The sequence below is a fragment of the Geotrypetes seraphini genome, chromosome 4, assembly GCF_902459505.1.
Source record: "Geotrypetes seraphini chromosome 4, aGeoSer1.1, whole genome shotgun sequence".
NCBI lineage: Eukaryota > Metazoa > Chordata > Amphibia > Gymnophiona > Dermophiidae > Geotrypetes > Geotrypetes seraphini.
In genome coordinates, this window is record NC_047087.1 from 265,689,825 (window position 1) to 265,704,129 (window position 14,305).

At 40.4% G+C, this 14,305-nt stretch overlaps 1 protein-coding gene across 10 annotated transcripts in view; it reads left to right on the plus strand.

The window, feature by feature from the left end:
• The window catches only part of CFAP46 (cilia and flagella associated protein 46), a 473,118-nt gene that overhangs the window by 139,047 nt on the left and 319,766 nt on the right, over positions 1 to 14,305 (plus strand). For all 10 annotated transcript variants that reach the window (XR_004539241.1, XR_004539242.1, XR_004539243.1 and 7 more), the window contains 2 exons: positions 472 to 598; positions 11,835 to 11,962. Coding sequence is in view for 7 of the 10 variants with exons in the window: in XM_033942370.1 (XP_033798261.1) it covers positions 472 to 598; positions 11,835 to 11,962 (255 nt within the window). In the remaining 3 variants the exon portion in view is untranslated. The remainder of the gene's footprint in view (positions 1 to 471; positions 599 to 11,834; positions 11,963 to 14,305) is intronic.

Sequence of the window (14,305 nt, forward strand, 5' to 3'; positions counted from 1 at the left end):
AATTACTTAAACAGGACTGCTGCTTACTTGCTTGAAACGAAAAAGTTCTATCCAAAAAAGACCTGTATCTACAACCAGTAATTTTTGGATAGACAAATAAATTGTGATTTCTGGTTATCTTCGTAGGGTTGTATAGTACGAAATGAGACAAAAGATAGGTAGGGGCCAAACCCCAAACCAGCTTAAAGCAAATACATATTGGGGATTTGTTTAAATTTTGGTTTTCTTTTTTTTGTTTGTTTTTTTCATTTTGTGCAGTGCTGTCAATAGTTTGCACTGTTTTGCAATTTCAGAGTTTTTCCAGTTGTTTTGGGTTACAAATGATATGGGACAAATCACTGACATTTTCCATTTCATTTCAAAAAATGCTTAGTCCTACTAATTATGACACTTTTCTGAAAATGGAGGGTAATATGTAGCTAAAACTGGTGCAGACTATCTTTGGTAACAGCTACTTTTTTTTCTTGAAAGCTTCTGCAGGCAAAGATTATAAGGGCCCTTTGAGTCATCTGTGTTTGAAGGCACTGCACCATTCTAAATGTGTCGAGAAAGTTGATGGACATTTTAAAAGATTAGAAGATAAAAAAAACATAAGAAGGTAAGCATTTGTGTGGTTTATTATTTAGGTTTAACACAGTGCCTGTTACTACAATGATAAAGGGGCTCATTTTCAAAACACCTATAGCAACCTATGGTACTTTGTTTATCTTTGAAAATGAGCCCCTAAATAATGTATTGCATTTGTATTGCTAGTTAACTTAGGAGCCCTTTTACTATGCCATGGTAAAAAGTGGCCGTAGCATGCCCTTACATGGTTCTTTCCCACATGATAAGGCCATTTTTACCACAGACATAACATTTCTTATTTTATAGTTTTTGCATTAATGACCATGTGCCAATGTCACTGTCATTTTATAAAATTACTACTTGAGTACTTACCACTACCCATTTTGTAAGCGGTAAAAGCTCAAATATGTATGGTAATGTAGATGGTTAATAATAATAATAATTTATTTTTTTTTTATACCGCTATACCAAAAGTTCAAAGCGGTTCACAACAGAAAAGATACATACAGTCAATGTATATAAAATACATAATAACACAGTCGATAAAAAAGAATACATCAATTAAAAAACAAGAAGAAGTTAAAACAGTATCACAACTAAAATGTACACATGTCAAACAGGTGTGTCTTTAGTGATTTTCTAAAATCAAAATAAGAAGTAGCCTCAAGTATAGGTTTTCCAAGCTATATATTTAGTTTAACGGCCTGGAATGATAAAATTCTGTCAAAAAACTTCTTATATTGGCATGACTTTAGAGAAGGGTAATTAAATAGGTTTATTCTACGTGTACTCTTATTAGAATAGTTCAAAGAAAACCAAGAAGCAAGGTAATCTGGTGGCATCCCGAAAACTGCTTTGTAACAAATGCAAGAAAACTTAAACAGAACTCTGGACTCCACTGGCAGCCAGTATTTTTTTTTGTAGGACCATAAATATATAATATTACAATAGTCCAAAATACTCAAAATAGATGTCTGCACCAGCAAACGAAAAGAAGGTGCATCAAAAAACTTCTTAATGGTTTCTTAAACAGTAGATCAATATGTTTTTTCAGTGTCAGATGTTTATTGAGAGTTAGACCCAATATTTTTATGGATTGTTCAATTTTGCATTCTCGCCCGCTCACATGAATCGTGTTTTCTTTTATTCTTTCATTGGGTGTTGCTAAAAAAAAAATGTGGGGGTTTTTTCGGTATTTAATTTTAATTTAAAAGCAATCATCCAAAGCTCGATTTGATTTAAAACATTAGCTAAGAAATCAATAAAATCAGATTACAGACAGGTTAACGGGATAACCACAGTGATGTCATCTGCGTAAATGTAAAAATTGAGCTTTAGACTTTGCAGCAAATTACCCAGTGAAATAAGATAGATATTAAACAAAGTTGGTGATAGGGGGGGGACCCCTGAGGTACCCCGCAAATGCTGTCCCAGCTATAAGATAAGTTGTCATCCTTGAACACCTGGTAGTATCTTTTGCCTAGGAAACCCTGGAAATGCACACTCCCCGCCCATGACATCCGAACCTTAAAATAAAATTAGAAATATTTTTAGCTTATGGTTAGTGCACGCACAATTCGGACTTACCATGGTACACTTGAGCATATCCCATGGCCCTGCAGATGCTGATCCACTCGGCTGCAAGATTGATTACAGGGGTTCCTAGCAGTTCACATATATTTCCTATATTAAAACAATTGCATTGGCTACCTATTCAGCAAAGAGTGCATTTTAATATCATTGCAGTCATTCAAATAAGCATCAAATTATTGCATCTCAATGGCCACAAATTTGGTCTTGGAGGATGAGTTGTACAATGTCAGCATCTATGAGACAAACTTGGTTTTTTCTGTTGCACCGAGCTTTCTGGACCCCTATTCGTTTACAAAAGTTAGATAGCTCTAAGTCAAATTAATGTTTGCCATTCTCATCTCGAAGCAGGGACTTTAGATCATTTATTATTCTACTGTCCATTCATTTTGGCTTTTTGGAGATTGATTTGGGGGCCAAATAAATGTTTGTTAGAAAATCCTGTGGCTTTATCCTATGATACTATTTTATTTGGAATGTCAATGAGGAAGAAAAGTCAAATTTCTGCAAATAATAAGTTATTATTTATTATGACAGGAGTTGCCATTCAGCAGATTACATTTAATTGGAAAAACTGGAATAGATTAAATTACAGATTTTGGTGGGATTCACTGTGTTATATGTATAAGATGGAAAGAACGTTAGCGTTGCAGAAAGGAAATTTGAATAACTTTCAGGAGGTTTAGAGACCATTAATAGAGTATTATAATTAATAAATTATCATTTTTCCCCAGCTGATATAATTGTACAGGGATGGGGCTGGATGGGAGGAAGTTTAATTATATTGATGGGTTGAATTAATAGAGAACAATATATATATGTAATCACATGTGTAATAATAGGGTTGGGAAGGAGGGATTTATTTTTATTTTTAATTGTGAAATTAATAAGGATAGATACTCAAGTGATATTGTATACGTTTAACTGTTATTTTCTGATGCACTTGTTGTAAGATGAAAAATGAATAAAGAATATTAAAAAAGATTATTGTAGTCATTCATGAAATATTGTATCATATTTTCCCAAGGGTACTTCAAGAATTGTTTGAAATTTACCAACCTAGAAGAAACTTAAGATCTGAAAATACAATGAAATTGAGCTTAGAGGGTAGGATGTCTATTATGCATGCTAGGATTGTAGCATCAATGATGTCAGTGCTGATGTTAAACTTTGCAATGCTCTGCCTGGTATTCTACGATTTTGTGCTGGAAAGATCAATTTCAAGAAAATGTTGAAAATACAACTTTTTGTTAATGCTTTCCTATGGAAATATTGCTATATCTGCTACAGTTTTAAGATACTGTGTTAATGAGTTTTTGACCTTGAACTTTTTGCAGTTTTATTGCTGAACTTTGGATTGATAATGTGTCTTGTCTACTTTTTGTATACATGTGTGCAACTAAAGGGCGATTAGGATAATATGTGTGTAACCAATATGTTAACCACATAGTTTTATGCAGTATATAAATTGTTAAATAAATAAATAAGTAAAAAGGGCCTCTTAAATATGTACTCTGTATGATAATAGGTGTTCTTGGGTACTTTGCTTTCTTCTGTGATGAATGCTTCCTGTCTTAGCATTAACTCAGGTTCTAACTGAGTATTCCCCATCTGATGATTAAACAGGAGTGGAGGAGTAGCCTAGTGTTTAGAGCACTGGGCTAAGAACCAAGGAAGCAAGAGCTCAGATTCCACTGACAGTTCTTGTGATCTTAGATAGCTCTCTATCATCACAGCTCTCTATCATCATAGCTAAGGACTTTGGGGTAAATATTCAGGACATTTCAACTGGGCAGGAGTAGCATTATACCACTGAAGATTCAGTATGACCACTGTAGTACTATCCAGAATGCTATGGGGGTAGAGTTAGGGCGGCACCATATTTTATTCAGTTAATGAAGATATTCAAGTAAGAAGTTATCAAATTGGGCTACCGTTAAAGGTGGAAGTTATCAACATGAGCTACTGTTAAGTTGGGTTATTTTACCACACCAGGTGAATTTCTGGGTTATTTTAACACAAGGTCTAATTTCATATTCTAGTGCAATAGGCACATCATTCCTGAACACTTGGGTAGTCAATCCCTTCTCGCGAAATCCTGTGTAGAGAGTCTCATTAGTATTTTTTTTACTCCACCTCCCATCACTCTAGGCTGTCCTGCAATTCCTCATTTTGTCTCTCTGCACATGAGATGGTAGGAACCTGTCTGTTCTGCTCATTTTTATTTTTCCTTTAAGTTCTGGTTCTTTTTTTTTCTATCCAATTGTGAGGCTTTGCGATTCTGCAGAGACATCCAGTTTCGGAACATCTCTGGCTGCGGGAGAACTATTAATAATAATAATAATAAACTTTATTCTTATATACCGCCCTACCATAAGTTCTGAGTGGTTCACATAAGAAGAAGACTGTACATTCAGTGAAGCATACAAACAGTTTAGAAAGTACATCAAATTTCACAATTTATCAAACAATTTTGTCTTTAACAACTTGCTAAAAGAATAGTAGGACTGGGCTTGGGGAATGAGAGAACTCAACCAGGAGTTCATCTTCCCAGCCTGGAAAGCAAACGTCCTTTCAAGGAATCTCTTGTATCGAACAGATTAACATATTGTTGTTTTGAGTATTCCTATTAGAATTATACAGTTTAAACTGGGAGTTAAGATAATCAGGAGCTAAAACAAATAATGCTTTAAAACAGATACAACCAAATTTAAACAGAATTCTTGCCTCAAAAGGCAACCAGTGCAGCCGTTGATAAAAAGGGCTCACATGGCCAAACTTTTTTAGCTCAAAAATCAAGCGAACCGCCATATTTTGTAGTAAACACAATCTGTAACAGATCTTTTTATGGGACCCCAAACATATTGTTACAGTAGTCAAGAACCGATAAAATACGGTCATTTGTGGAACATTATTACATGTTAAGCCCCCTGTGGATTAATATAAACGCCGTCTTTTCTTTATCATGACCGGGATAGCCATGAAGATGATTACCCGTAATTGGAAGAACTATGACCGTTTAAATTTTCCTTTTTGGTGGGCAAATCTTTGCTCCAGCTATAGATATGAAAAGAGGAACGCCGATAGTTTGGGGCATGGTAATGTATTTAAATTGGTTTGGGGCCCGTTGACATCTTATATTACCTCACTATAGTAGGTCTTTGACTGTGAGTTAGTTTTTGTTTATTTTTGTACACATCCAGGGAAGGGTGGGAGGGAGGGGGCTAGTTCTGTCATAATTTGATCTTTGAATATTTACACTTGGGATGGGTGGGAGTATGGGAGGATATGACTAATTTGAATAGGGTAAGGATATTGGGGAAATCTATGCTTCTGTGTTTTATTGAATAATCATTGGGTGGGTGGGTGGGAGAAAATGGTTGGTTATGTATATTTGTAAGTTAATTGTGCTTATATTGCACTATTGAAGTTTGGAAAATCAATAAAGAATTTTTAAAAAATGATGTTAAGTCAAAATATTTTTAATTGATCGTAATTTCCAAAGAATTGTGAAGCATTTTTTAATCAGCAGATCAGTATGATTCGCAGACTCTGAGGTCAAAAGTCTATAGGCAAGGGGCAGCCTGCTTGATCAGCTTTCAATAACAGTTCGGGAGCTCAGGGTCAATTCTGTCTGCAGTGGGCCTGAGTGCAAGGCTGAGTGGCTCCATGATGTTTTTTTCACCAGGATGGGAGCCGACTGCATTTCCTTTCCCTGACTGCGCATGCAAATTTCCGGTGGGGATTAAAGTCTCAGGCTGGTCATGGTGTCTGAGATAGAGAGCTGCACGGGAACGGGGACGACGGGAATCCCGCGGGACCCGCGGGCATCCCGCGGGTTCCCCCTTTGGGTCACGGGGATCCCGTGGGGACGCCCCTAGGGTCGCGGGGATCCCGTGGGGACGCCCCCTAGGGTCGCGGGGATCCCGTGGGGACGCCTCCGAGGGTCGCGGGGATCCTGCGGGGCTGGATGTACTCAGTCGCGCGGCTCTTCTCCCTACCTTCTCTGCTTGCAGCACAGAGTCGAACGGAAGTCTTCCCGACGTCAGCGCTGACGTCGGAGGGGAGGGAGGGCTTAAACAAAGCAGGATGTACTCAGTCGCGCGGCTCTTCTCCCTACCTTCTCTGCTTGCAGCACAGAGCCGAACGGAAGTCTTCCCGACGTCAGCGCTGACGTCGGAGGGGAGGGAGGGCTAAAACAAAGCCCTCCCTCCCTCCGACGTCAGCGCTGACGTCGGGAAGACTTCCGTTTGGCTCTGTGCTGCAGGCAGTGCAGGTAAGGAGGAGAGTAGCCTCGCGGTTTGAGTGGCTACCAAGGGAGGGGGCGGTCCGCCCCGCCACACCCCGCCCCGGTTGCAGCACAGCCGGCCAGGTCCCCTTACTTTTGTGGCACTTCCCCGACCGACCGACCAACAACAGCCCCGGTCCGACAATCCTCCCTGCCCTGTAGCCGCGAATCTAAATTATCTTCTTACAGCAGCTTTAATAAGGTAATTTAGATTCGCAGTTAAGGGCAGGGAGGTTTGTCGGACCGGGGCTGTTGTCAGTCGGTCGGGGAAGTGCCACAAAAGTAAGGGGACCTGGCCGGCTGTACTGCACCCGGGGCGGTAGAGAAGGAGTGGGGAGAAGGACGCTGAAAGGCCATGGGGAAGACGGGAGGAGGGGGGGAAGGACTCTGAAAGCACTTGAAGACAGAGGAGGGAGAAGGACGCTGAAAGCACATGGGGAATACAAAGGGGTGGAGAAGGACGCTGAAAGGACATGGGGAAGACAAAGGGGTGGAGAAGGATGCTGAAAGGCCATGGGAAGGGCGGGGGGGGTGAAGGAATCTGAAAGCACTTGTGGAAGACAGAGGGGGGAGAAGGATGCTGAAAGCACATGGGGAAGACAAAGGGGTGGAGAAGGACGCTGAAAGGACATGGGGAAGACAAAGGGGTGGAGAAGGACGCTGAAAGGCCATGGGAAGGGCGGGGGGGGAAGGACTCTGAAAGCACTTGTGGAAGACAGAGGGGGGAGAAGGATGCTGAAAGCACATGGGGAAGACAAAGGGGTGGAGAAGGACGCTGAAAGGACATGGGGAAGACGGGGGGGTGGGTGGAGAAGGACGCTGAAAGGCCATGGGGAAGACAGAGAGGGAGAAGGACGCTGAAAGGACATGGGGAAGCAGAGGGGGGAGAAGGACACTGAAAGCACATGTGGAAGACAGAGGGGGGAGAAGGACGCTGACAGGACATGGGGAAGATGGGGGGGAGAAGGACGCTGAAAGGAAATGGGGAAGAGAGAGTAGGGAGAAGACACTGGCAGGGAAGAAGACAGATGCCAGACTATGGGGGAGCGGAGAGAAGAAGATGGGTGCCAGACCAATTTGGAAGGGGGAAGAAAGGGAGAGGCACAGTAACAGAGCAAATGGAAGATGCAGAAGGAAGAGAGACAGTGGATGGAAGGAATTGAATGAGAACATGAGGAAAGCAGAAACCAGGCAACAAAGGTAGGAAAAGAATTATATTTCTTTTTTTTTATTTTGCTTCAGGATAAAGTAGTATATTAGTTGTGTTGATAAAAATTTATAAACATTAGAGGCTCTGGTAGAAACCCATTTGCAAAGTATGTATTCTTCCCAATTAATATTTTCAAATTAATAAAGTCTTTTTGCTTATTTGTAAATGGGTTTCTACCAGAGCCTTTAATTCAGTAGCATAATTAAATGAAATAACTATTTCTGAAGTTTATATGGACGGGCGGGGACGGAGGGGATTCCTCGCGGGGACGGGTGGGGACGGAGGGGATTCCTCGCGGGGACGGGTGGGGACGGAGGGATTCCTCACGGGGACGGGTGGGGACGGGTGGGACTTTGGCGGGGACGGGTGGGGACGGGTGGGATTACTGTCCCCGCGCAACTCTCTAGTCTGAGAGGCAGTCAGAAGAAGCAAGTAATCCATTTTCCAATCTTGTTTAAGGCAGAAGTTCTCCCAAATAGCTGGCTGCAGTTTCAAAAGTCCTAGTTAGAGCCGGGAGAGAGCGAAAGTTCATCCCTGGTGAAGCACAGCCACGTACCTGCCACAAAACTCCAGAAAGGGACATGGGAGTGACCACTGCAGCCCTTGGGATGTCCTGGGCAGGGTTATGCTCTAGAATTCATTAATATAATTATATAGAGCATATTTGATAAACAGCAGACAGATGGAACCTTCTGAATGTGCGGCTATGCTGGTGCTGGGGCTCTCTCCCCTAAGAACGCAATTTTCTCTCAACAGAGCCGTGCATAGGAGATGGAAGTTTAGTCCGAAGAGGACTGGGATGAGGAAGATTCTGTCTCTAGACCTTTTTCAGTCCGGGTCCTCAGTAGCAGGTGATTCAGTATCACATCTTTGGGGGCTGGATCCTGAATTTTGGAGGCTGGATTTTGGAGAAGACCCTACTGTGCAGAGGTTGTTAAAGCCCTCAGCGCTTTTGGAAATAATTATGCAGTCTCTCCAAGAATTAAAGATAGAGGCTACACACACCTCATCTACGCAGTGCTCACTTATGAGCAACACTAAGGGCTCCTTTTACAAAGCCACGCTAGCAGTTTTAACGCTCGCACGAATTAGCGCACGCTATAGTGCGCGCTAGCCAGAAATCTACCACCTGCTCAAAAGGAGGTGGTAGTGGCTAGCACACGTGGAAATTTAGTGTGCGCTATTCTGTGCATTAAGGCCCTAGCGTGGCTTTGTAAAAGGAGCCCTAAGGCTCATACCACATGCTTTACCTCATCAGGACTGCTAAAATGTTAACTGATTATTGGAGGGTCCAAGAGGGGCTCCTTCAGGTGGCCAGAGCTATGGTGAAACTTTATCCCGCTGGATGCTGATTTTAATAAGAACATAAGAATTGCCGCTACTGGGTCAGGCCAGTGGTCCATCGTGCCCAGCAGTCAGCTCACACAGTGGCCCTTAGGTCAAAGACCAGTGCCTATTAGAGTCTAGCCTTACCTGTGTATGTTCTGTCCCAGTAGGAACTTATCCAACCTTGTCTTGAATCCCTTGAATCTTTTCCCCTAAAACAGCCTCTGGAAGAGCATTCCAGGTTTCTACCACTCTCTGGGTGAAGAAAAACTTCCTTACGTTTGTACGGAATCTTTTCCCTTCTAACTTCAGTGAGTGTCCTCTTATTCTCTTCACCTTGGAGAGGGTGAACAGTCTCTCTTTCTCTACTAAGTCAATTATCTTCAATATCTTCAATGTTTCGATCTCTCAGTCTTCTCTTCTCAAGGGAGAAGATGCCCAGTTTCTCTAGCTTCTTGATATACGGCAACTCCCCCAGTCCCTTAACCATTTTTGTTGCTCTTTTCTGGACCCTTTCCAGTAGTACTATGTCCTTTTTCATGTACGGCGACCAATGTTGGATGTAGTAATCCAGGTGGGGGCGTACCATGGCCTGGTATAAAGACATGATAACCTTTTCAGATCTGTTCGTGATCCCCTTCTTAATCATTCCTAGCATTCTGTTAGCCCTTTTTGCCGCTGCCGCACATTGTGAAGATGGTTTCATTGACTTGTCTACAAGTACTCCCAAGTCTCTTTCCTGGGGTCTCTCTCCGAGTATAGCTCCAGACATCCTGTATTCGTGCATACGATTTTTGATACCAACATGCATGTTTTTTCTTGTTGCATAGAAGTTTTTGGACTCCTGTTTGGTTGCAGAAATTAGATAGTTCTAAGTTAAACAGATGCTGGCACTGTCATCTGGACCACCTATTATTCTATTGTCCTTTAATGCTTACCTTCTGGAGATCTATTTGGGGACATATTAACTTGATTTTAGAAACTGTGATTCCATTATCTTATGAAACGGTAATCTGTGGTTCATTACTATCCCTTAAGCCACCAATAGATAAATATAAAAACAGACTGTTAGAAATTATAACTAGGATAGCCATCCAAATGGTCACAAAAAATTTGAAAAACTTTGATCTCTTGAATTTTAGTTTCTGGTGGCACTCATTATGTTTTTGTTATAGGTTGGAAAAAAATGATAAATGATCAACGGGGTAATACTAAGGTATTTCAACTAACATGGGGTCCGTTGACTAATTTTATTAATAATAATTGACTGGTTTATTAACTCATTTTAGATTATAAATTACACATCTAAGGGATGGGAGGGAGGGATGGGGATGTCAGATTTTTACAGATGTTAAAGTGGGGACAGTTATTGAAGGAATCTATATATTTATGTTTTTCTTGATTAGTCATTTGGGTGGGTGGAAGGGGGAAAAAGTGATTCATGTATTTCTAAAAGATGAACGTACTTTTTCTTGAATTATTGTATGCTTATCTAATTGTTTATTGCACTGTTGAAAGTCTGGAAAATCAATAAAGAATTAAAAATAAATAAATAAACGTTTTACTATAGGAACCATTTGGCTGATATTCAGATTTGGCTGGGTAATTTACAGAGTTACCTGGACAAATCTTTATTTTCTAAATCTGTCCCTATCAATGATTTTACAGAATTAACTGATAAACACATCCAATTAATTTGGTCACCTGCTGTAGCTGCTGTGAGGTTCTATTGACATCTCAATTTGATTTTTCCTTTCATTCACTTATTTTGGATTGTAGGTGTTGACAAATCAAGCTGCCTTTTGTTTTCAGAATATAGGCCCTCTTTTACTAAGGTGTGCTAACTGATTAGCACACTGTGACAGGGAAACAGAGGCAGAGAAAACGTGTTGGGGGTTTTTTCTGACTGGAAAAACATTTGAAAGGAGGGCTGGCACCTGCAGTCAAGAACTGTGGCTAATAGAAGACAGCTATCCTGAGAAGGGAGAATATTGGATATTGAAGGGACTGAAAAGCATATTTGATTTTGATTTATCCTTTTTGTGGCAAGGACTGTTCAGTCCCTGAACTGAGGCACAGAGGAAGTGTACTGGACTTAAGCGAGAAGGAACTGCATAATCAATGCCTAGGAGAAGCAATTGTTTATATGGGGACTTTTTTTTTATGCCTTAATAAACCCAGTTAAGTTTTGGTTAAGAAATCCAGTGTCCGGGTTTTCCTTCCACCCACCATATAAAAGGCGCACAAATAAATCTTACCTGCGGTCCGAGCCAGGTTTGTCCACTCACCTGGGGCCTGGCCCGGACAGGCCACATCACGCTAAACGCTAACGTGTGCATGTTAGTCTATGGACGCGTTAGTGTGTAGCGCGCACTAATTCGATTAGCGCACCTTAGTAAAAGAGGGAGATAGTTTTTCGCTAGTTTTACTGATTCTGTAGTTTAATTGTATTTTTTTTAATTATATACACTGGCTTTTACAAAGCTGTGGTTGAGGTTTCTACCGTGGGCCAGCAAGATAAATGCTAGGACACTCATAGAATTCCTATGAACATCGGAGCATTTACCTCACCGACCAATGGTAGAAACCTCTACTGCGGCTTTGTTAAAGGAGCTCATAGTTTCCATGTGCACTGTCCACAGAGACTAGTTCTGTTTTGTCAGCCAACTTGGAAACAAGTCACAAGGACATACTAGTAAGTTATCATCATACTACTGTTTTTGTTGGAAAGTGAATCTAAACGTAGAAGTAATTCACCCATTGAATTTTACATTCCTACTGAAACATTCAAACCATCACTTAAGTTTTTTTTTATAGTAAGGTTTCAATATATTTTGATTTCCATCTTTACAGAGTGTATCTGTGGGCAGAATTAGCTAAAGTTGCACAGAAACGAAAGGTTTGGGATGTGTGTCGAGCAGCATGCAGGTTCTGCCTTCTGTATGATGATGGTCAATGGAAGTTGCAAACCTCAGATATCCGTAAGTTTGATTTAGTAATTAGTATTACAGCTGTTCAAAGCTTCTCCCTATATTGAACATAATAAAATAAATATAACAGACTTCTTTATTTAGATGAATATATTGCCCACATACGCTTTTTGCTCTTTAGTTTAGTATAGGTATTTAACAGAAATAAGATAATCAAGGTACTTAATCTTCTCTTTCCATAACTGTCTTGGTGACTCGTTAACCAGTCTTCTTTTTAAGATGTGTGCATTGATTACTGCAACAGATCCATCTCTTTGGGACAGGAACACCACAATGTCTTTCCTTTTCCAAAGATGAGGTAAGATACTGGTATACCATTGTATATATTTTTCAAGTCAGAAGTTTCCATGGCAACATAATACATCATGCACAGCTTGACCCAGGGTCTTTTTCAAATAGACAGAAAAGTTACATCTTGCAACTTGTCTGATCTTTCATAGTAGATAATTCATATTACTGACTAAATCTTAGGTACTTTAATCTGACTTACTGTCAACTTCTCAATTACTGATTGCCCCGTACATGCCAGTGAAACTCTATAACTCTCTGACTTTCATTAGGCTCTCATTTCACTGATAAATGGTGAAGATTCAAAACCAGCTGAGCTCAGTGATCTTATTTGTGATCTAAATTTTTCAAAAGAAAAAGCAGAACTTCTTGCTTCAAGGCTTAAGCAAAAGCACTTGCTTGCAAAAGATGCTAATATAACTCATTACAAAAAAAGAATCATAACTTAACAACATTCTTCACTGTAAATGGATCATTGTGCTTTTGTCATGACATCAACGGGCTCTTCAACAGTTTGTCACAAGTGTATTGTCTAGATGAATGGCATCTCTTAATTGATTCTTCACAGAGAAGCTTGAAGGCAGTGTTACTGCACAATGAAAATTCTAAACCAAGTATACCAATTGCCTGTTCTGCTCATCTAAAGGAGTCTTATGAGAATATGAAGAATTTACTAGAAGCAATCAGTTATGAAACACACCAGTGGTGATATGAAGGTCATTGGCATGGTACTGGGAATGCAAGGAGGATTCACTAAATACTACTGTTTCCTGTGCTTGTGGGATAGCAGATCTATAGCTGAACATTATGTCAAGCGTGTCTGGCAGCTGAGGGATACCTATAACCCAGGGACAAGCTGTGTGAAATTTATGCCATTGGTGGATCCTCATAAAATATTTCTTCCACCTCTTCGTATCAAGCTGGGGTTAATGAAGAACCTGGTAAAGGCCATGGGTAAAGCAAACTCACCAGGTTTTCAATATCTTGTTCAGAAATTTCCAAAAATCAGCACTGCAAAACTGAAGGAAGGGATATTTATAGGCCCACAGATCAAGCATGTTATGCAGGATGAAGATTTTAAGCAATCACTCTCAGCAGCTGAGCTTGAAGCATGGGAGGCATTCAAGTGGTTAGTGGAAAACTTTCTGGGCAACCATAAGTCTCATTCATACAAGGAAGGAGTTCAGAATCTCCTTGACTTATATCAGAAACTTGGCTGTCGCATGTCATTATAAATCCAGACTCAACTCACAGAAAGAAATCATACTCTAAGCATTCCTTGAAGAAATATTGGTTGCTAAGTGACACAGTCCAGTATAATTATGCTATGCTGTGTGCTTATTTGACTTTAGACCAAAGATACTGCAACATTTCTTTAAGTTGATGCATATATGCTATAAATGCTCTAAATGTTATAAATGCTCTAAACTAATATTAGTCATAACTTCAAAAGTTTACATGAATTAAAAAAACTAACAACAGATCTGAAATCAGCGTGAAAAACTGATTTAAAGAAATGTGTGGTGTTGTCAGATGATTCCGAAAAATATTTTTTTGGTGCCTTGTGTTATCTGAGGCACTTATGTACCTTCCCAAACATACACAGATTCGCTAACACACAGATTCATTTTCTTACTCTTCCACAGCACAGTCAATGGGACATTGAATGGGTCAGCCTTCCTTTTTTTGGTGGAGGATATAGGTGGAGGGAAGGAGGAAGTAAGAGGGTAAATATAAGTATAAAGCTAGGATCTCTGTATGTAAGTGCAAAGGGGGTATTTAGTAGGGGTGTATGTGACTGTGTCAGGAAGGAGTAAGTGAGAGATATTTACAAGTTTTTAGTTAGGATCTGTGTATGAAAAAGTAGATGAAGAGTAACTAAGGGCTCCTTTTACAAAGGTGCGCTAGGGCCTTAACGCACGGAATAGCGTGTGCTAAATTGCCGCGTGCACTAGCCACTACCGCCTCCTTTTGAGTAGGCGGTAGATTTTTGGCTAGCGCATGCTAATCCGGTGCATGCGATAAAATTACTAGCGCACCTTCGTA